General features: G+C 36.1%; 1 protein-coding gene across 2 annotated transcripts; it reads left to right on the forward strand.

Moving 5' to 3' along the window:
* Positions 1-8,981: 8,981 nt before the first annotated feature.
* Positions 8,982-19,738, forward strand: LOC149072407 (uncharacterized). Of its 2 annotated transcripts, none has more exons than XM_089246860.1 (4): positions 8,982-9,088; positions 14,317-14,433; positions 17,555-17,842; positions 19,348-19,738. In XM_089246860.1, exons 2-4 carry the CDS (start codon positions 14,352-14,354, stop codon positions 19,617-19,619), a joined length of 642 nt encoding a protein of 213 aa, XP_089102986.1. In that variant the 5' UTR covers positions 8,982-9,088; positions 14,317-14,351; the 3' UTR covers positions 19,620-19,738. The 2 variants fall into 2 exon arrangements, with proteins under 2 accessions (XP_089102986.1, XP_089102988.1); XM_089246862.1 differs by lacking the exon at positions 8,982-9,088 and adding an exon at positions 14,102-14,164.
* The last annotated feature ends 1,745 nt before the right edge of the window (positions 19,739-21,483 follow it).

Below are 21,483 nucleotides of genomic sequence, written 5' to 3' on the forward strand. Positions count from 1 at the left end.
TAATTTCAATCTTTTACTTCAATAAAGAATAAAAATTCAAGTAGGCTTCGTGTAAACAATGGAAAAAACTGGGACACTTGCCAAAAACTCGGGACGGCCAGAGAAAATTCTGAATTTTTGCAGAAAAGTTTAGTCGATGTGTATTCGTACAATAGACCTCGGACTTTGATATCTGACCATTCGGTCGAATTTTATTAAGTTTTAAAGTTTGAAAAAATATAAATTTCAAAAATCTAAATTCAACGTTTTTTTAAAAATACTTCCCATTAATCAATGGCTAAATCCGAGGTGTATTCTACTAATACATATCGACTAAACTTTTCAGCAAAAATTCAGAATTTTTGGGCAGTAGTTTTAAAACTTACGGATGTGAGCTCAAAAACTGCAATCTGAGAAAATCGCGTTCAGTGTTTTTTCTAGTATACCTTTACACTATAATTCAATATTTCTATCTTTAATTATGAAAGAACAAAGTAACTGATTGACACGAAATTTTTAGTATTTTATTTGCAATCGAATGAAATATTTTTTTGAAGCCATTTTTAAAAATTCGAATTTTTCAGTCGAAAGAGTCGTGAGACCTCTATAAGTCTATCATAACTTATGTATCAGATTGAAGAATAAAGAGTCTTATTCTGAACGCTCGATGTGTTTATTTTCTTTTGTTAATAACTCCAGTGGATTAAAATGAATTCCAGGAAATAAAACGTTCACCAAAACAAATATGGGAGAGGAATATTCTAATTTGTAGTTGTAATTATTACAATACAATTCATGAGTGGGAAAATAATTTCAATCTCTGACTTCAATAAAGAATAAAAATTCAAGTAGGTTTCATGTAAAAAACGGGGAAAACCGGGACACTTTCGCCACAAAGACGGGACGACCAAAAAAAAAGCCGATGCTGTCCCGGAAAATATGGGACGTATGGTCACCTTAGATATGAATCACAATCTCCTTTAGAAAATACCTCGGGGAACCTTAAGCCGGATTTTCCTAGGAGTAGAATTTTTGCACCGTATGCAGCGTGAAAGAAGGGATTGGTTGAAACCTGAAATTCAGATTTTTTTTAACCAATCAGCGTTTTCACGCTGCAGTAAAATGCTCCTAGGAAAATTTGGCTTCAGCCCCGATTTTTTTCTTCTGTGAGAGAGGGGAATCCAAAATTTTAGGAAATGAAAATCATGAAAATTCAGGATAAATGTCAGAAATGATTCTAGAATTGATGAATATTCAGAGAAAATGATAACAAATAATTTCAAAATTGATGAAAATTTATAGAATAAAAGTACGAAATAATACCAGAAATTCAGGCCCGTTGCCAGAAATTTCGTTCGGACGCGGACCAATTGCATTTCTGGAGGGGGGTGGCAAGTGATAGAATAGATATATAAGATTAGGCCATCTTTTTCCCTTTTTTTTCAGCCATTTTCTCTCATTTGGGGAGGGAGGACCACACCCCAAGTGCTCCCCACTCACTACGGCCTTGCAGAAATACATAAATACATGAATGAAAAATAATATAAAGAAATATTTCTAGAACTGAGGAAGATTTCAGAATAAATGCAAGAAACACTCTTATAATTTATAAACATTCAGCATTTCAGAATTCATAAAAGTTTAGAAAATATTACAATTCATAAAAATCAGAATACCAGAATTGATGAGAATTCAGAATTTATTAAAAAAACAATACTTGGAAATATATGAATCTATGAGAGAAATTATTCCAGAATTATTTTTCTCTGGATGAGAATGCAGGGTTCCAGAACTTTTCTTTCTTAGATGAAAATGTAGATTTTCATAATGGATGAAAATTCATAATTTATAGAATAAATTTTTGTTACCGTAACTGGGCCCCCAAAAACGTGGGGTCCCGTGTGACCGCACCTGTCGCACACCCCTAAGGACGGCTCTGCACTGGGCTGACCATATTTCCTCGAGATAAATACGGGAAATTGTGATTCCAAATATACAGGGTAAATAGCTAACAGCTGTCACCACAATTTATTGGTGAACCGTTGATCCCAGAAGTATACTTCCAATCAGAAAAGTTGTCCAGATAACGTTGTAGAACTCAGAAACATCATTCATTTTGCGAAGGGTCAGGGCCGGAACTAAATGCTTGGTCAGCCGGGGCAAGCACACACACATTGGCGCCCCCTTGTAGTGTTGAAGGAGGTTAAAGGGTGGAATTAGCGCCCCCTCTGAGCCGGCGCCAGGGGCAACAGATCCATCTGCTCCCCCCCCATTTGCGGCACTGCAAAGGGTTGTATAGTTATTAAAATTAAATAAGATGTTTTTATATGGACACCCCGTCCCTAAAATCAGAAAGTTGTTGTCGTGTCTCTTCTACGGACAGCAAAATAAATTTCACGTTTCTAAGTGCAATATTCGCTGAGCTATTTTAAGTGAGGAAAATTGGAGGAAAACCACTTCGAGGTGGAGCATTTTCCGTTAGTAAAAAAACATAAATAAAGTGAAAAGCTTTCTTTTCCTTTAGTTTATGCTGATTTTCCCAATTTTTCTATTTCGAATATCACAGCAAATATTGTACTTAAACGTGGGTTATACAGGGTGTTTCAAAAAGAATCATCCGATTTAAAAAAAATCGTAACTATTCAGCTTTTAATCCGTTTTGATCGAAGAATGTATAGGTGCAAAGATGTAAATCTCGAGTTTCACGAAGTTGCCGACAGGTAGCGCTAACACTCTTCCTTCGGCCGCCACTTCAGTGTCTGTCAAGATGGCGACTGCACGACAGAAATCGTTTTGTGTTCTAAGCTTCGCGAAGAGTCCGTAACAACTGTTCATCGCGCTTTTCGTCGATAATACTCTGGTGTTCCTACCGCTCAGAACATTAGGCGATGGTATAAAAAACACGTTGTCCGTGTAAAGGGAAATCCCCTGGCTGTCCCCGCATGTTAGACACGAAAACGTGGAGCGCATCCGACAGAGTTTCACACGTAGTCCACAGAAATTCATTCGCAGTGGATGCAAACAACATGCTCGCAAAAAGTTTGGGACGAATTTGACTACCGTATAGACATATGCCGTGCATCCCAAGGTGAACATATTGAGAACCTTTAATTTGGTTTGTAAAAAAACTTCGATTAGCCATGTAATATAAAATTAATCTTAAATGTCTGCTCAATATTTTTCGTAATATACTCATTTCAAATCGGATGATTCTTTTTTGAAACACTCTGTATAATATTGTACTTATATATATATATATCAGATATACACAATTTTTTCAACAATGTCTCTTATTTGAAGTTGATATGTCAATCACAATCTCTCCTTCCCCCCTTCCTTTCGTTTCATTTTATCTTATTTTTTTTTAACAAGTATGATTATATTATGATTTTTTGAATTATGATGTGTTTTTGTGTAATGGTGAGCCAATCTCTGTAACGGGCCAATGGCCTTTATATGCAAATAAATATTATTATTAACCACTCCATGCAATATATGAATGACGTATATAAGGTCCACATTATAGCGTCTACAGACACGGGCGGGCTCATCAAAAGATAATGCTGACGTCACAGTGTTCGGTAATGGTGAATATGATTTCTACGCATTCGCTGCGTTGTACATAAGCGCTATTCTAAATCATAATTTCTTAGAAAGTTTTTGATTTATTTTATTTTCTGTTTCTAATATTGGTACGTGGAAGCCAACTAGATATTCGTCTTTGCGAAGTAAATGAAATGTCAACGATTTTTTTAAGATTTCCGAGGCACCGTCGGCCATCCGCCGGGCTCACAAGGGTTGCCACTCTTAGTGATGAGCCCACTAGCATTTCTAGGCTTCCTAGTCCACACGTTATTTGGATACATTTTCCAAGTATGCCTCTAGGATCGACGGTTCGCCAGTAAATTGCAGTGCCAGCTGTTAGCTATGCATCTTGTATACTGCATAGTCAGCTAACCAACCAACCTATACAACCAAACTTCGGTTTACGAACTTAATTCGTTCTTCAAGTTCGTTCGCAAACCGAAACAATTTATCCCATAGGAATCAATGTAAAATGAATTAACGCGTTCCTGGGATCCCGAAAATGTTTAGAGCGAATTTGTACAATAGCTCCTGTGCATAACGTTAAAACCAATGAAAATTATTGCACTATGGAAAAAATAACCATAGGTATAAAATACAGTGAAACCTCCATATAATGATATTTTGCGGACCAAGAAAAAATATCGTCGTAGAGGGATTAGCGTTATATCGAGAGGAAGCAGTTTAACATTTCCAAGCAAGACTTCCCGTTGTAGTAGGATTTATCGTTGAATCGAGTATCGTTTTAGCGAGGTTTCACTATCGATGACCCCTCGTAATGTTGAAGGAGAGGTTAAAGGACGAAGTTTGTGCCCCTTCTGGTCTGGCATCCGGGGCACCAGACTCAACCTTAGTTGTGGCAAATGGTGTTTCACCTTCCAGGTGAGACACAAATGGCCATTTTTCCCCCGAATCGGTAAAAGTCGTGATCACCCAAACGGTAACCATTGATCCATTCAAAACATTGCCGTCTTATGAAGTATCTGCCGAAAAAAAATGGAAAGGGGAAAAATATTTGCATATAATATTTCTTTCAAACTAATAGAAAGTTTGAACAATTTTTTATTGTAACTTTTATTGCATGAAAATATACGAATTCCCCCCCCCCCTAAAATGCACTGATTTTTGGGGGTCGGCTTATACGCGGGTCAGGGCCTGACTTAGTTATTTTGCGGTCCGGTGCGAGAACAGTTTTGCGGCCTTATTCAATACTATTTATATGCATGCCTCTTTCCTCCGCCTACGAGCGATATGATAGAGAGGAGGCTTAGAGAAGGTTTATGGGAAATTCACCGACCAACAGTTCGATGCGAGTCAGTAAGCGAGGGAGTGAGTGATTGAGTGAGAGAGCTACTGAGTGGATGAGTGACCTAGCGAGTGAGTGAGTGACTTAGTGAGAGTGATCCTAAAGATATGGCGGAAAGTTTTAATAATGACTTTATTAGAAGAAATTTAGATGATATACGGAAGAAATTACTGTTGCACAATACAAGAAGGTTTATTCAATAATTCCATTAACTCTGTTTTACTCAGAAACTTCTAATGAAACGTTAAAAGTAATAAAAAATAACAGAATTAAAAGAAAATAAAGTAAGTTGATACGCGATATATGTATTAACCCCCTAAAATGCTTAAAATCATCTCCTGTTATCACTTTGATATTGTAAAAAACATTGTTGTGTGTGTGTGTGTGTGATCATCAGTAACCAATGGATTTTTTTTTATGATGAACTAGCTGTTACCGTGACTTCACTGGTGTGGATTCTGCAATCTCAAATTCGCTGAGCGATGATTTCCCCCTATACTACTTAAACACCTCATGATCCCCATGGGTGATGAACTTTCAGAAATCCCGTCTTAGTGCGTATCTACATCTATATACTGTATATAAAATAACATGTCCTGACTGATTCATCATCGCCGAGCCAAAACTGCTGAAGCCATAAATATCAAATTTTGTGAATAGTTTTGTTTCACGACGTAAAGATTCTCTAAGAAAGGGTTTTTCCATATTTGACCCCTAAGGGGGGTTCAATAATGGAGGGGGTGATACGTTGAAATCACGCCGAGCCGAAACCGCTGAAGCTATAAATATGCCATTAGGTCAATATTGTAATATAGACAATATAATATAGAACAATCGGATTTTTTAATCATTTGTGACACTACTTAGGTTAAAAACTAACTAATTCACTCACTCTCTCACTAACTTACTCAATAGGTCACTCGCTCAATCACTTACTCACTGGGTTACTCACTCGCTCACGGACTGACTTACTCGCTTATTGACTCAGAAACTCACTCGCTGACTGACTTACTCGCTTATTGACTCAGAAACTCACTCGCTGACTGACTTACTCGCTTATTGACTCAGTAACTCACTCGCTGACTGACTCGCATCGAACTGTTTTTGGTGAATTTTCCGGCGGTGAATTGCTGGCGGCGAATTTTCCGGACACACTTAGAGGTTAACTCCATTTTTACTCTATATATTCTCCGGAAATCAATTTATGGGGCCTTTTACAAGACTCGGGACCGTCAGAGGAGGTTCCAGAATTCAGGGCCGTCTTAACGCATGAGCATAGGCCCACTGGAAGATTCAGATAGATAGAAAGCCTTATGTTAATAAGATTAGAGAGACGGACGGCGGGCAATTTAGACGGCCGTGGCCATTTAGGCACATGCGTTATACACAGTATATATGTATTAGTGTTTCACTTTTACAATATTTAAAACTATAAATTCTCTTGAAAATCAATAATTATAAGGAGTCACCCCTTGACACGGGTTCTCAATTTATCATGGTTTTGATGGTCCAGAAGTGGGGCTTATACGAGGTAAAATTTTCCCTGGAAATTATGAATACAAGTATAGGGTTTACATGACCAAAATTTCAGTACAACTCATCAAGTATTTTTCTGAAAATTCTATCATATTCAATTAAGATTGTTTAATCCAAAGCTCGTATTGGTAAATGATAAAAATCGTAAATTAATTACTTAATTTACTGTACATAACTGGTGCTTCAGTGCATCAAAGTGTCTGATGTATGCTGATGACGTGAAAATTTATCGCGAAGTTGGGAGTCTGGAAGATTGCATGGCTCTACAAAGAGACCTACAGTCTCTCCATGATTGGTGTGGGGCTAATTTCTTGAAGCTCAATGTTCGTAAATGGCACGTCATCAGCTATACAAGAAAATTGTCATCGACCGAATTTGACTACACCATTGATGCTGTCTCGATCAGTCGTGTTTCCGTAATTAAAGATCTTGGTGTTTTCTTTGACTCCAAGCTTGCATTTACCGATCATATATATGATCTCACACCAATAAATGCTTAAAACTGCTAGGATTTGTTGTGAAGTGCAGCAACAATTTCAAATCAATCACAACAATCGCGACACTTTTCAGGACTTATGTGCTCCCGAAACTCGAGTACTGCACTATTATATGGAGTTCTCATAACAATCTAGACTCACTGATTCTAGAAAGAGTTCAGAACAGATTTCTACGTTACATGTTTTACAGGCAATTTCACGTCTACATCAATGACGTAAGTACAACTGAACTGCGACGTTTTTTCCATTTGCAATCATTGGAATGCCGAAGAAGTTACCTTCGCTTTTTGTATGAAATTGTCAATAATATAATTGATGACTGCTACCTCCTTCAACGTGTTGATTTTTCTGTGCCAATTGGAAATACGCCTGTTCGGCGGACTTTTCGCCTCCCTAAACCCCGAAAAAATATTTTACGACAGTCCCCTATTTTTGAAATGTGCAATATATATAATCAGTGTGATGTGAATTCAACTATAAGAGATTTTTATTTCAATTCAACTATAAGAATGATTTTTAAATCAACTATAAGATAATTTCTTAAAAGTTATATGTGAGTATTGAATATTCATGTTATGCTTTTCCGTATGTATTTCTATTGTTCCACTCGTTTTTTTTGTTTTTTTTTGTAGTTTTTTGTATTTCTCTTCTCTTGTCCATCTCTGTAATTGGTCAATCCTTGCCTGTTGAGACGTAAATAAATAACTATCGCCCAGGATGGTGTTCGAATTGTGATGTTGGTTTCGTTTGTTGATACGTGTGAAGAAAGCCAACATTACAAGACTGATGATTCTGTGGTGTTTGGTCAGAACATAACTCCAAAATCACATTTTTGAGATATAAGCATTTTCATTGTCATTTAAAAATCCAAAATAAAGCATAAACACAAATACAAATGAAAATATCATACATCAGCATGTTGTTTAGCCGTACGGCATGTATTTGTGTATTTATCTCACTTGTAATTAGCTATACTTAGCAAGACTTACTTTTAGATCAAGAAGTCATTTTTTGTAGATATCATGTTCTGACAAAACACCACAGAATTTTGTTAGATATGAATATTTTTATCTTTTACACAATTATTTTAATTTTTTATTCCAAAATATGTGTAGCGCACTTATCACGTACGGGAAAAAACCAATTGGTATATATATATATATAAAATGAAGAGAAGAAATCTTATATATACATAAATTTTCCCATATATTTATCAGACTTTCCAACTTTATTTGGGAATTATGCATAGTCGCCGGTAAAAGTGATAGATGTAGTGAAGTGAAATTTAATCAAACTTTTTTATATTATATATATATATATCGAGGTGGTTGGTGATTATGCATAACCACCGGTGTATCACTTTTGCAGTAACATATACATTTTTAACTTAAAATATATAGGAATCAATTGCGACCGAAGCAAAACGTCGTATAAACGAGATTCCGCTGTATATCGTACCTCCCCATTAGCGGACAAATTTTTTTGTCTCATGCGTGTCCGTTATCGAGAGGTTCTACTGTATACGGTCTTTATTGAGAAATAAATGACACATCTAAGATGGACACGATATTTTAATATTTTCCAATAGAAAGTATGTTTCTATAGCCAACTTATGTTTTTTATAACCGAGCTTGATTGTAGCAGGATCCTTCTATTTCTTTGTGACAAAGCGAAATTTCATGACATGGTTCCATGGTTTTGCATAAAATGCATAAAGAAAAGCCTGAAAGAAAATTGAAAGTGCAACATTTATATCTGTCAGTAGTGAACTGAAATGTTCTGAGCCGGAAAAGGATTGTGTATATAAACAAATGTATCCATGATTGTATTAGAGTGTTATGCAACACTACCAGTTCTAACAAAGTCAAGGACAATTTTGCACGAGCATTAAACCACTTCGCGCGAAACGAGAAAATAAGTAGACAACCTTCCTTTTGTCAGAGACCGGGGTAGTTGTTGCAGCTGACTCATTTATTTAGTTCGAAAAAATAGAAAAAGATGTTAATTGTTCGAGCCACATAAAGTGGGTGGAGTCATTCGTCCGGATATGGACTCTAATCAGTCCATCTTTTTTTATCCGTTCATTCTTTCGAGGAACACTTACTCATTCCTCCATCTCTTAATCAACAGACCACTCTGGTTTCGGATAAGCATGGCTTCATAACAATAGCTCTTCACCTTTCTGGTAAGTTCCATCGGCTCTATTATCGTTAATGTTCATTAAGCTTTTTAGGGAGACTGAATTTATAGTAGATTATTACCAGGACCGGTCCGATTAATCAGTCGATCATTAATTGCTGTTGAAAAATGTAAGTTAAGTTAATCGACTCGATCGATCCGATTAAAATTTTTGTCGAAAGCTCATAATTTATTTTGATTTGTTTGACGAAATCGATTAGATGTTTTAAATTCTATTTCTATAGATATAGCATTTCAGATAATTGACCATATTTAAAAATATTTGAAAATGAATATTTTGATCAATTTTTTTCAACATGGAGAAAATACAAGTCGATTCAACGAAAACTAGTGACGATTTTAATTTTAAATTGGGTTTGATGGAAGTTTTAGAAGACAAGTCCAGCATTTGTTGTTTCCACTGAACAAGTTTTCGTACTCGGGAAGCACCAACCTCCAGTACCATTTGGACCTCTCCAGTGTGGCCCAACCTCTTGGGGTATTGGACTAACAACCCCAACGGGACAAAGCCTGGACCTTGTCTGGTGCTACAGTACCATTTGGGAGCAGTTTCTAGAGAGAAAAGTAACAGTATGAAGACCGAAAGTTGTTTCGAAATCGGTGACTAACCTAAAAATGAATGGTTTTCTAAAAAAAGCAACAAGATCCTAGTGAAAAAATTCCTGGATGCCAAATTGTTCAATTCAGCATTACAAGCGTGTAGCTTTAATTTCTTTAATATATTTGAGTATTTTTTTTGCCTCTAGTAAATAGGTGAGTAAAGTGAATAAAATACATATTTGTAGCATCAATTAATAAAAAACAGTTACATAATGAGTTTATTATACAGTAAACAGCATTTGAAAATTTAATAGAAAATACGGTAGACTTTCGATAATCCGACCATGCGTTAATCCGGCCCATCCAGTAATCTGGCGTCTTTTAGGCGGGTTTCTTTCGAGCATATAGAAGAAAAAACATGTCACTGTGTTTGTACCCAGAAGTTTATATTATTTAAATGGGCTTTTTCAATTGACTTTGGATTGAAATGCCGGATTGGCGATTTCGATAATCCGGCACACCCTGGTCTGATATGTGCCGGATTAGCGAGAGTCTACTGTATTAGATTAAAGTTCGATTAATCAGTTAGAAATTTTAATCGATTCCCAGTCCTAATTTTAACATTTTCAAGTACTGTATATGGATTTTTCGACTGATATTCAAGTACCACAGTTTGTGCTTTGAATATCTTTAATACCCGGATTTATAGCCATTGATATCAGGGCTGTAACTTGGCTTAGGAAACCGGGCCACTGTCCCAGGGCCTCGAGCCAAGGGGGGGGGGGAAATGTACTTATTTGCATAATAATAACCCTTTCAAGAAAGGTCCCCAAGGAAAAGTCTGCCCCGGGGCGCCGAAAAAGTCACACTATGGCCTCGCATGATATTATACAGGGTGTTTAACCAAGTGTTCGAAAAGAATAAAAATGATTCATTTCAAAATTCAAGTAATATGTAAAAAATAAATAGTAAAGAATTTTGTGATAGAGTTGAACTTCTCAAGAAATGATCATTAGGGGAAAATGTAAAAACTGAAATTTTTATACATCCCTTAGGCCCCTTTCACACGGAGCGGATGCGAATACTGACGCAGGTCCGCATACCCTTTCAAACGAGCGCTGAAGATGCGGGCGATTCGTCCGCATCTTTAGTTCGAAATTCGTGCATAAAAACTGTTTTTTCGCAATTTTTGTAATTATTTTTCTCCTTCACCCCTGATTCAGTTCCCATAGGCAGCCTAGAGGCATTCTTTGGTGGTTTAATCTAGAGCCACATAGAATATGGGAATAAAGATGTCTTCATTCCGATCCTCACAAGTAGTCGATGGGAGAAAATGTCTTCAAATATTTTCAAAATATTTTGGAAAAAAAAATCCGTCTTTCCCGAAAAATATGGAAGAAAAATTCCAAAAGCATCTAATGTTCGAAAAATCAAATCCAAAAACATCCAAAACATTCGATGTTCCAAAAAAAGAAAAAAAAGTTCAGGAGATATCAAAGAATTTGCAAGTAGTAAAAAAGGGGAGGGGTAGAGACTTTCAAAATGCCTGTGCTTAGAAATATTCACATCACAATTCTGTCTTAGGCCGGGATTACACTATAAAAGTTCGTTTATAAAACTTGAAAAATGCAACCAATAGGCGGATCAGTTAAGTTCTCTCGAATGTGACAGATGTGTTTATTGGTTACATTTTTCAAGTTTTATAAAATAACTTTCATAAACCTTTTATACTGAAATCCCATCCTTAAAGAAATTAGTCACTTCTGAATTATAAAATTTCATTTTTTTTCAGTTTATACACTGAATATCGAGTAAAATAAACTTGTAGGTATCGGGGGAACCACCAGAAACATTCAAGTGCTAGGGCCTTCAACCGACTTAATCCGGCCCTGAGTGAACACCGTACGTGGATAACGTTGTTTAATAAAAGTATTTTTTTTAAAGTTTAAAAAAATTAACAGATTAAAAATTAAAAAAAATAACAAATATTTAAAATAATATTTCAGATATTTATATTTTTAAATAATTTTTAAAAATTTAAAAATAAAAAAATTAAAATTTTCAAATTAAATTTAAAAGTTATTAAAGTATGTAGTCAATTAAATATTCGTAATGAACAGAACGGCTTATAGTTTTGGTCCCGTCAGTGGCCGTTGTTGGCAGGTTTTATTGTATAAAATTGTGAAATATGGACAAAAGGCAGTTAAAGTTGCTATATCTCCATCTCAGAAGGAAACGGAGTGATAGACGTATGTAGGTACATTATATTAATGAGCAGGGACCATCATATGGTGTTTTTAAGGGTATTTATGGTAAATAATTAAAAAAATTCCGTGAAAAATCACCTTCAAAAAGTAGCCAAAGATGCGGACAAATTCGCTCCGCATCGTGTGAATAGCTCCGAATAAACCTATTGTCAAAACTTCTATGTGCGGATGCGGAGCCCGCACTTAGGTTTTGACACATGCGGACGACGTCCGGACCCGCATGAACATTTCCTAGGTGCGGAGATTTTTCGGCTCGTCTGAAAGGCGCAGTATATTCCAATTGTTAAAACTTCTTCCGGACCCGCATCCGCTCCGTGTGAAAGGGGCCTTAATCATATAATTGTCAATTAGTAAAATTAGCGTCTCTCTTTCTAAAATACCGAAATAAATCTTCCTTGTGATAATTGAACAAAAATTCTTCGCGACATCGATGATTGAGATGAATTGAATCTCGACCTTAGACCACCATTACATTATAAAAGTTTTATAGAAGTCCTTTTATAAAACATGAAAAATTCAACCAATAAGCTTATCGGTTGCATTTTCTCGAATGTAACCTATAAGATTTATTGGTTGAATTTTTTAAGTTTTATTAGAGGTATTTTATATCAAACTCTTATATAGTGTAATCCCGGCCCTAGAATTTACATTCTTTTTGGACATTTTTGGTGAAACTCTACGCAAATTATAATTGAATAGTTGTTGTTTCGTGGCAGAGTGGTTAAATATGTGAATGAAGTACTGGGGTTGAGCAAAGCCATAAATTCCCTTCTTTTGCAGTCGCACTCATAGGCCGTGAGATGGTGATTCCTTCAATCCTGAATAGTAAATTTATCATTAAAAAAGTAGGTTTATTCGGATCTAAGATCTTTCCTCAATTATGGATGAATGTCTTTAGTTAATTGCCCAATTGGAATCGGCTCCAAACTGTAGATCCCGTCCCGTTATACTATAGAGATGACCATAGGGCACTATAATCAAATTTGTGAATCTACGGCAAAGGCAAGATGAATGCCGCGAAGTATACATGTAGGTTACTTACATGGCACCTCATATCCTTAAATGGATAGATCAGAATTTTTAGCGGGTCTACAGGCCAAGACGTTAGCCTCTCATACAGGCCCATAACTAGGCTGGGGCCTCCAAGCAGGGGGGGGGGGGGCTCACAAAAAATGTACGCTAATTTTTCATAATAAACCTTTTAAGGGGCTGTAATAAATCTGCTCCGAGGAGGCACGCTACTGCCCTGCTCTCATATCGATTTTTTTGTAAAATTATTGTGGAAAAAATTGAGAAAACAGAGGATTGGTCTTCGGACCTTCAGGCTAAAGCACTGTGACTGTTATCCCTTATAGTGTAATCCCGGCATAATAAAGCTCATAGGTTGCATTCGAGCAAATGCAACCGATAATTTTAGGCCGGGATTACACTGTAAAAGTTTCATAAAAATTCATTTATAAAACTTGAAAAATGCAACCAATAAGGGCATCGATTGCATTTGCTCGAACGTAAGCGATAACCTTATTGGTTGAATTTTACAAATTTTATAACAAAACTTTTATAGTGTAATCCCGGCCTTAAAGGCAAGAAATAAGGATTTTAAATTGGGATAATATAAATTTTAGGATCAAGAAAAAGAGATCTGGGATCTTATAATGATACCACGCTATTAAATTAAAAAAAAATTTTTCTTTTTTTATTTACTGGACTGAACACAACACATAAAACATACAATTAAACTGAGAAAAACACAAAACAATAAAACTCCACAAAAAGTAACATTACGATTAGACAGACACTCTGTGACCCCAAGGGACTGATAGTCCTTCCAGTGGGTCAATATAAGTTAAATTATATATATAAATAGTCAAATGAATTATGCAATAGCTTTGTACAGTACTAATTGGTTGATATTTTATAAAGCCATGTATATATATTATTTTAAGTCATATATATATATATATATATATATATATATATATATATATATATATTATACACACACACACACACACTCGAAACAGAATTTATCCAAGCTATATCGAAAACATTATTATGGCTTCAATAAGATTGATTTTCTCTACCGAGTGATAAAGAAAAAAACTGAAAATATTTTTTTAGCTTCGAACGCGTTGTCGCAACTGATGCTTGTTTTACCTCGTTTTTATCAGTAGTTAGATTAGTATAGAGTTAAAATCCATTACACACAATAGTGTTTGGCACCTCCGATTGCAATCTGTACCATCACGTTCCAGGTAAACTGATGTTATTGTTTCCTGTGAAGAATTTATTCATTTTTCATTGGTTTTTGATTTTTTTCGATTCGTTTGAACTGAGTGGTTTGTGTTTCATAGTCAGATATTTTTCGTACGCTTATATCTATTTAATTAATTAAATTTAATTTTAGGATCTCTGGATGTGAATAATTATCATTAGTTCTAGATGAGCTGCCGAGCCGAAATGCAATCGAAAAAAATCGTGTTTGTGTATTTGTATCTTTTTCTGTTTAACGTATATGTCAGAGGTAAGATTTAATACTAATTATGAAAAAAATATTTATATATATTTGATTTGTGTGTGTGCTTTTATTATTAACCCTTGGCAGTCCACAGGTTTTCTTTGGCACTTCGTTGGTATATACAGTAGTTCGTACTTTATAGCGCCTCCGCCGCAATGATGAAGATCCCTGAATATTTGTCCCTTAGCGTTTTTTGTATAGCTTATGAGTTCTGCTAGGAGAAGGCGAATTCACAGGAGTTTTTCCATTATTGCGAGGAGCCGTTGTAGCTATGAAGTACCATTGTCTACTGATGCGGTCCTATGTCGATTCCACCTCGACATAGGCAGTGGCATTGAAGCCGTGGGTGCTCCGGGCGCGCCCACGACTTCCCGAGCACCCAGAGTGTTTTGCAGTAAAAACCTCTCATTGATTTCGTAAAAAAACTAACAAAAAATGAAAAAAAAAATTCACCCCTATACGTCTTACAGTATTTTGTCGTTTTGCTCTATTATAACGTACCCAGTGGTTATTTGTACGACCTACGGTGGTTTTTTTTTTTCGATTCTGTCCACATGGGCGTCCTTCCTTTGCCTCAGGGTAAAAATATGCTTTACAATAAATGAAATTCTGCATTCCGGGCACAAGTTTCAGTCGACTAAATGAATGCCTGAAGAAAATGCAAGAATTTTTTAAGGACAATTTGCCTTATTCTTTGACTCATACCGGCAGATGTGGGATAATTTGCTTATAAGATCTTGACAGTGGCTAGTACATTGGCACGTGCGTTTACTTCCTTCAGACTGTTCATCAAGGCAAGACTTCTGAGAATTTGGACCTTCTTTTATTTAAAGAAACTAGGTAAGCAATAGTTCCATTTATATACAGTATCAAGTGGTTCTCGAACGTTTGCTAACCATGGCTCCCTCATTGTCCTAGAAACGTTTTTTCTCGGCCTTCTAGAAGTTCTGAAAGAAACCGATTTAGAGCACGAAACCGCCACGCATCAATGTTTCAAACTCCCAGTGACACCCCAGGAGCCGCGACGTACACTTTGAGAATCACTGATGTCTAAAAAATTCTTTTATGTAAGAAAACATTATATTCATATATAGCAAAAGGCAAGGCTCTATATTGGGAAGGGGCAGCTCGCTGACAGAGCTCCAGTCCGGGGGGTCTCGGGAGGATTCTCTTTTTTCTGCTTTTCACATTCAAATACACTATAGAGAAGGGGACAAAGTCTGGTCCGGGGCTCTGCTGCACGATGTGAGAGGCCATAGGGAGGATACAGGGAATATCTATAAATTATTAGCATTGTACGATGGAAGAAAATCAAAATAAAATATAGGTATTTTCTCTTAATGTTTTGAATTTTTTTTAATTATCTATTTCTGATCACCTGTATCTGATCACTCTTTGTTTCTTCCTGCGTACGCTTCTGGAGCAATGGTTCCATTTGGAGAGCCATATATTAAGTTTGGAAATCAAACAGTGCCGAGTTGAGCCATGATTTCGAAAATGGTTTGTCGTGAGATCGGCCCATAACAGATCGCCACTGTACACAGTATTTCCGAGGTAGAATTCTCGGAGGCAGCTCGTGGCAGGAAAGTTTGGAAGGGATGGGGGTGCCAAATCAAATATTCATTCCTGGAAGGAGCCATGTTAGCCAGTGGTTTGGGGTGGGGAGGGGGAAGCAGAAAGAAAATAATTGCAGAAAAGTTTATAAAAAGTGTTTGGTCTGCAAAAAAACTCAAACTATATCGGACTAACGACTCTCGGAGAAAACTATTTTTTTTATGCATTATATCTAGCTAAGAACACAGTTGCGAATTTTCGGGATCACTTCACTGATGCGGCTTACACGCCAAATTAACCCGTAACCAATGTCTCGCGTGGGTGAGACATAAGCGCTAACAGAATCGGAAACCAGAGTGCACTATGTGTGTTCGTACCTACCCTAATAAAAGATTGATCATGCAATAGGTACATGTCGAATTTAGATTATTGTATTATTATGTATTTATTGAAAGAAAACGATCTATATTTTACATTACTGCAGGAAAGGATTATATTAAACCTTACCTTGGGGGTAAGGTTTTTCTGTAGTTCTCACGTCAGTGAAATTCATACATCGTGAGATATGTTCTACTATATAGGTAATAACAGTTTACCATTTATTATACCTCAAAGATTTTCTATGCGAGTACCCCGTATCCTTGGTGGTAAAAAGGTGTTAAATATCTGTGATTTAATGGCATATATACTATGAACGTCTATGAGATCTAGATTCATATTCTGATATCTACTAGGACGGAAATTTTCAAACAAAAGGTACTTGATAAGTACTAAAGGATATATATTGCAAAGTATACTTGCCTAATTATTAGACATGTCTAAAATATGTCCCATTTTTCAACGAAGCTTACTTTAATTTTTCATTATTTTCTGAAATCAAGGATGAAGATACTTTTATAATTATATTTTATGAAAAATAGTTCTTATAGTTATTCTTGTAAATAATACGACAATTATGACAATAAATTTAAATATCCATCTAATATATTTTGTCGTGTTTTCTTAATGTTTTTTCCGTGAAATGCATTCTGACTCACTGTGATTTGCAGTAGTCCTTATTTCTCGTCCATCGACAATTTTTTAGCAATTCAGGTCATAATTGACTATTTTATCCATGTTTGGCATCTTTTTTGGCGAGAAATAATGACTTCTCCCGTATTTTCTTGCATTATCCCTATTACCCGTATTTTTCGCTATTAAACACAGTCGGCAAACTTATGATTAAATGTAATCCCAATGATCAATGATGGAGATGTAATCTTTCAAATTTGGTGGTATCAAAAGGTATTTGAACTATAGGTAACGGTATAGTTAGACACAGCATGTAGAAATTAAGAGTATCAATGAGTAATGAGCAAATTTAATCAATTTTTGACAACGGATAACCTATTTAGTGATATTATACTTTGAGTCAAAAAACATGATTTCCCATCTTTCTCAACGGAAGATCGATTCCACTGATTTTCATAAGTTTACATGATCTTGGAACATTAAAGACCAGGAAACAAAGCTACCAGAGAGGTAAAATTTAAACTTATCTATCGACTGATAAATTTTTTGTTCTCTATTTTAGCAAATGACGTCGGCAATGCCAACGATTACATTGACCAGGTGCTGGAAAACCTACGGAATGAACCGTCTATGATCAAGGAAATCGATCCTGTAAAATTACCAGACTTTGATGAGGGTAACATCAAGGGTTCAAATGGTGTCGTACGGGGATTGTCATCATTATACCGCCATGGTGATTGCACTGTTACTTACGACAACAAAGTTGCCACAGTTTCTGGAGAAATAGCCGTCCGAGATGTCAGTCTCAATATGAATTACAAAGCCAAGGCTTTGTTTTTCTGGATTAAAGGTATTGATATACAGTCAAAATCGGTTATAAAGTCAATAATTGGTTCTCCTAGCCGATTCCCTTAGACAACAATGTAAGAGGCCTTGCTTATAGCGTCGATGAAAACGCGATAATGCCGGATATAACACTTTTTCATGTTTTTGACTTCGCTTTTCCAAGAAATTCTTGGAATTGGGGCTGATCTCATTCAAAAAATGTTCATTTGTTATGCTAGTAATACAACGGTAAAAAAAAAAAGATTTATTACATGTTTGACTTACTTGGCGAATGACCCGTAAGGGACATAAGCGCTGCTCTAACAGAAGCTCTTCCCGATTTTTGTTTAAAAATGTCTCTCGCACACATTTTTTTTGGTTTTTCCATAACTTGTTTTTATGTGTAAATCTTTACTAAAAAAATCGGCGATGAATATAATTTAGAAATTTTGTTTGCACGTGACTATAAATATTCATCACACACATATGTGCCACATGCTCTTTTTTTTCGCGAATACATTTCAATTCACTGCACAGACTTGCTGTACCACTTTATTTCCAGCCAGTCGCTGTTTATAAAGCTATAATTAGCAATTTTGCTGGCAACATTTTCGGTGAGAATTGTCGATGTTCCTGGTTTATGATCCTACGGGGAAATTATATCTTCCTATAAGGCTTTTTTGGATCACGTGATATTTCCCCCCTTTCAGTAAAGAGTTTGAGGGACATAAAAACCGTATCCACAGGGTAACTGACATGCGACTTCCTCGGCGGCTCATGAAAGAAGCAAATCTAAATTAAAGAAATGTAGAAATGAATCGGATTTTTTTCTTTTTTGATGGGTGCTTAAATATTCATAAAATTAATGTGAAGTTCAAGTTAGAGATCTGTGTGACTGTTTTAGTTTCAAAAAATGCTTCAATTAAAGCAGCAAAATTTCTTCAATGCAATTTATGGGAGCATTAGTAATTTTAAAACTTCTTAAATTATATGAATTGTGTGTGTGTGTGTGTGAGTGATGCAGTTGAAAATTAAAAGACAATACAAGACATTGTATTTTCATTTTCATACTTGAAAAGATAAAATAAAAGTTTGAAACAATGCTATATTGCATAGATATCCAACTCAAAAGTGTATATATATAGGTCCGGCTAATTATTTTATATTTCATTTTCTGGGCTTCGTATCTCTAAGCGAACTTAATATTTCGAAAATCGAGATTTCAATTCAATTTTTAAAATTATTGATGTGGCGGAAAACCCCATTAAATTTCTGCATTTAAAATCAGCAATTTTAAAATTGATTTCTATGGGGATCATCCTGTGCCTGTCCCTCAAAGCGATGATAATGATGACGTTTATGCAAAAGCCTCATTGACCTTCTCCGCCGGCCATCCTTGGCTGTGTCCCCGAAAAATTTTGTTTCGAATTTATTTCCAGTTTAAACAAGAGATAAGCACAAGACGTTTAATTATCATTTATATCTGATGGATTGACAATTGAAAAAAATAATCATGGTTTTTTTGTATAGGATACGTCGAAGGCAGCTTGAACGACTTAGCCGTACGTCTTGTTTTCAAGGCTGAAAAAGGCAAGGCTAAAATGGATTCTTTTAAGGTCATCAAACTAGGGGATTATAAAATTACGAAAATGACTGGAATGAGTGTCGTGTTGAACTGGCTCTTAAAACTTATCGCCAATTCTGCAGCCAAGAAATCACGTGGAAAGATCATCAATGCTCTGGAGATAGAAGTGCCGAAAGCTCTGAATAACATTTTTGCAAAAATTGATATTCCTATTTGAAATTAAAAAAAAAAAATGTATATACGTAATTTATTTCGGTGAAGAATGACTTTTGTGTATGCACAGAAAAACTTATACTATGTATACAAATTTTTCAGTAAACATCATATTCTCCTGTATTTCATAGTTTTTAATGGATGTGTTTTGTGTGCTTTGCTTCCCCTATTTTTATAGCGTTTTCCCAAGGAAGTTCATGAATCGGAGCTCATCACGTTGACCCGATTTGTGTGTGTTTTTCCATAATTTTAACCTTCTTAACTTTTTTTAAAGAAATGTACGTTTTTTTCAACGAAGCTTACTTTAATTCATAATCGCTACTAGAATCGGAGATGAAGGTAATTTGCATAATTCACGAATTATGTTGTGAATATGACTATAAATATTCATTCAACATATATTTACCATGTGTCTCCCCATTTTTTTTTCGTGAAATGCATTAAAATCGTTAGACTTGTTGTAGCACTCACAGACGCCGACATGAAGAAAACATTAGGGGGGGGGGGCTGAAAGTTGCCGGTTGTCCCGTATATACGGGACTCAAAGGCGTTAGAGGGAGGGTGCAATGCGTTGTTTTTTTCAAAAATTATTGGGGGGGGGGGGAAAGCTCAAATGGTCTCAGCCCCTAGGTTCCGGTGCCTATGGTAGTAGTGCATTTCTTTGAAGGATATATTGATAATCACAGCAATATTTGGCGATTTCGCCGTCAATTGGTGACATGCTTGGCGAAATTTGGCAAGTAAGCCGTATTTTTCTTGATCAAGTAGTCCCTAATCATGAATGAAAACTTTGGTGATTTTAACAATAATTGGAAAGTTTGCTTACTTTATGCACCATTTTTGGCTACAACGGTCATTTATTTTCGGTCTCGTATATAACGTCGTATTATAACGGTCTCGTATTTTCTCAAAGGAAACGGGGGGTCAACCTTTCTTTCAAACCAGGCACAACTCCGGTCTATCGCCATGGGCAATTTACTACCGATTTAGTTGTGCTGGAAATGTATGTGTATCTTAGTCAGAGTGCGTATATAGTGGTGTGTGTTTCTAGTGGTGCCATATATATTACAAATTCTGAGTGAAGTGTGATGTTTGAAGATATGTACTGTTGTAAGCCTGTTTCTCTGTGGCGAAACATTCTAATGGGGAGATCGGTTCGCATTCGCGCATCGAAGTTGGGAACTACAGAAAACCAACTTCAGCCGACCACTACTGTGGCGGCGGTGAGGTTTGAACCCGGTCCTTGGTTCAAACCTAATGCGAGTCTGACCACCACAGCGGCACATGGTCAGCCTATTTAAATGTGATATTTATCGATTTCACAATTTTCTTCGTCAAATACTGCCAAGGTCAGTATAGTACCTTTGTTTTCGTTATCAGCAAATTAATTAATGCAGTGTTTCTCAAACGTTTGTCACTAGCGGCTCCCTTGGCCTAATGATGGTTGTTCGGCGGCTTCCCAGAATAGTTTAGTATAGCTATTTTGTACATTCATAAAAGAACCACTTCAAAGCATAAATATTCATACACATCAATGTATTCAGCTCCTCGCCCCTGACAAAAGTTGACGACACACACTTCGAGAATCACCGGATTAATGGGTAGGCCAACGTGACCTTTGCCGAGTCAAACGTAGGCCCCGAATCATAGATTTTTAAAGTGAATTGAACGAAAGCCCTTGAATTCATTAAGGCTACTCTGGTGGCAGTAGTGTATAGAGCCGCTCTCTAAGTTTGTCACCATAGGGCAATTTATTTACTATTGTCTTACCACCGAAGATATAAGTTAAGTTAGTCAATTTTGATTAGTTTTTGAAATTTATATGAAATTTTTTTTGCAGACAAAATCATTGTTCCGACTCTGATGTC

This window comes from Pholcus phalangioides, unplaced genomic scaffold, assembly GCF_987345545.1.
Source record: "Pholcus phalangioides strain wild (caught in Gottingen) unplaced genomic scaffold, Ppha-v1.0 ptg000017l_1, whole genome shotgun sequence".
Classification (NCBI taxonomy): Eukaryota; Metazoa; Arthropoda; class Arachnida; order Araneae; family Pholcidae; genus Pholcus; species Pholcus phalangioides.

What these genes read in the sequence shown, in the direction of transcription:
- LOC149072407 (XM_089246860.1), top strand. Translation starts at nt 14,352, where the DNA reads ATGAGCTGCCGAGCCGAAATGCAATCGAAAAAAATCGTGTTTGTGTAT. An exon ending in GTTTAACGTATATGTCAGAG is followed by an intron (nt 14,434 to 17,554) that starts GTAAGATTTAAT and finishes TCTCTATTTTAG; the next exon opens with CAAATGACGTCGGCAATGCC. An exon ending in TTTGTTTTTCTGGATTAAAG is followed by an intron (nt 17,843 to 19,347) that starts GTATTGATATAC and finishes TTTTTTGTATAG; the next exon opens with GATACGTCGAAGGCAGCTTG.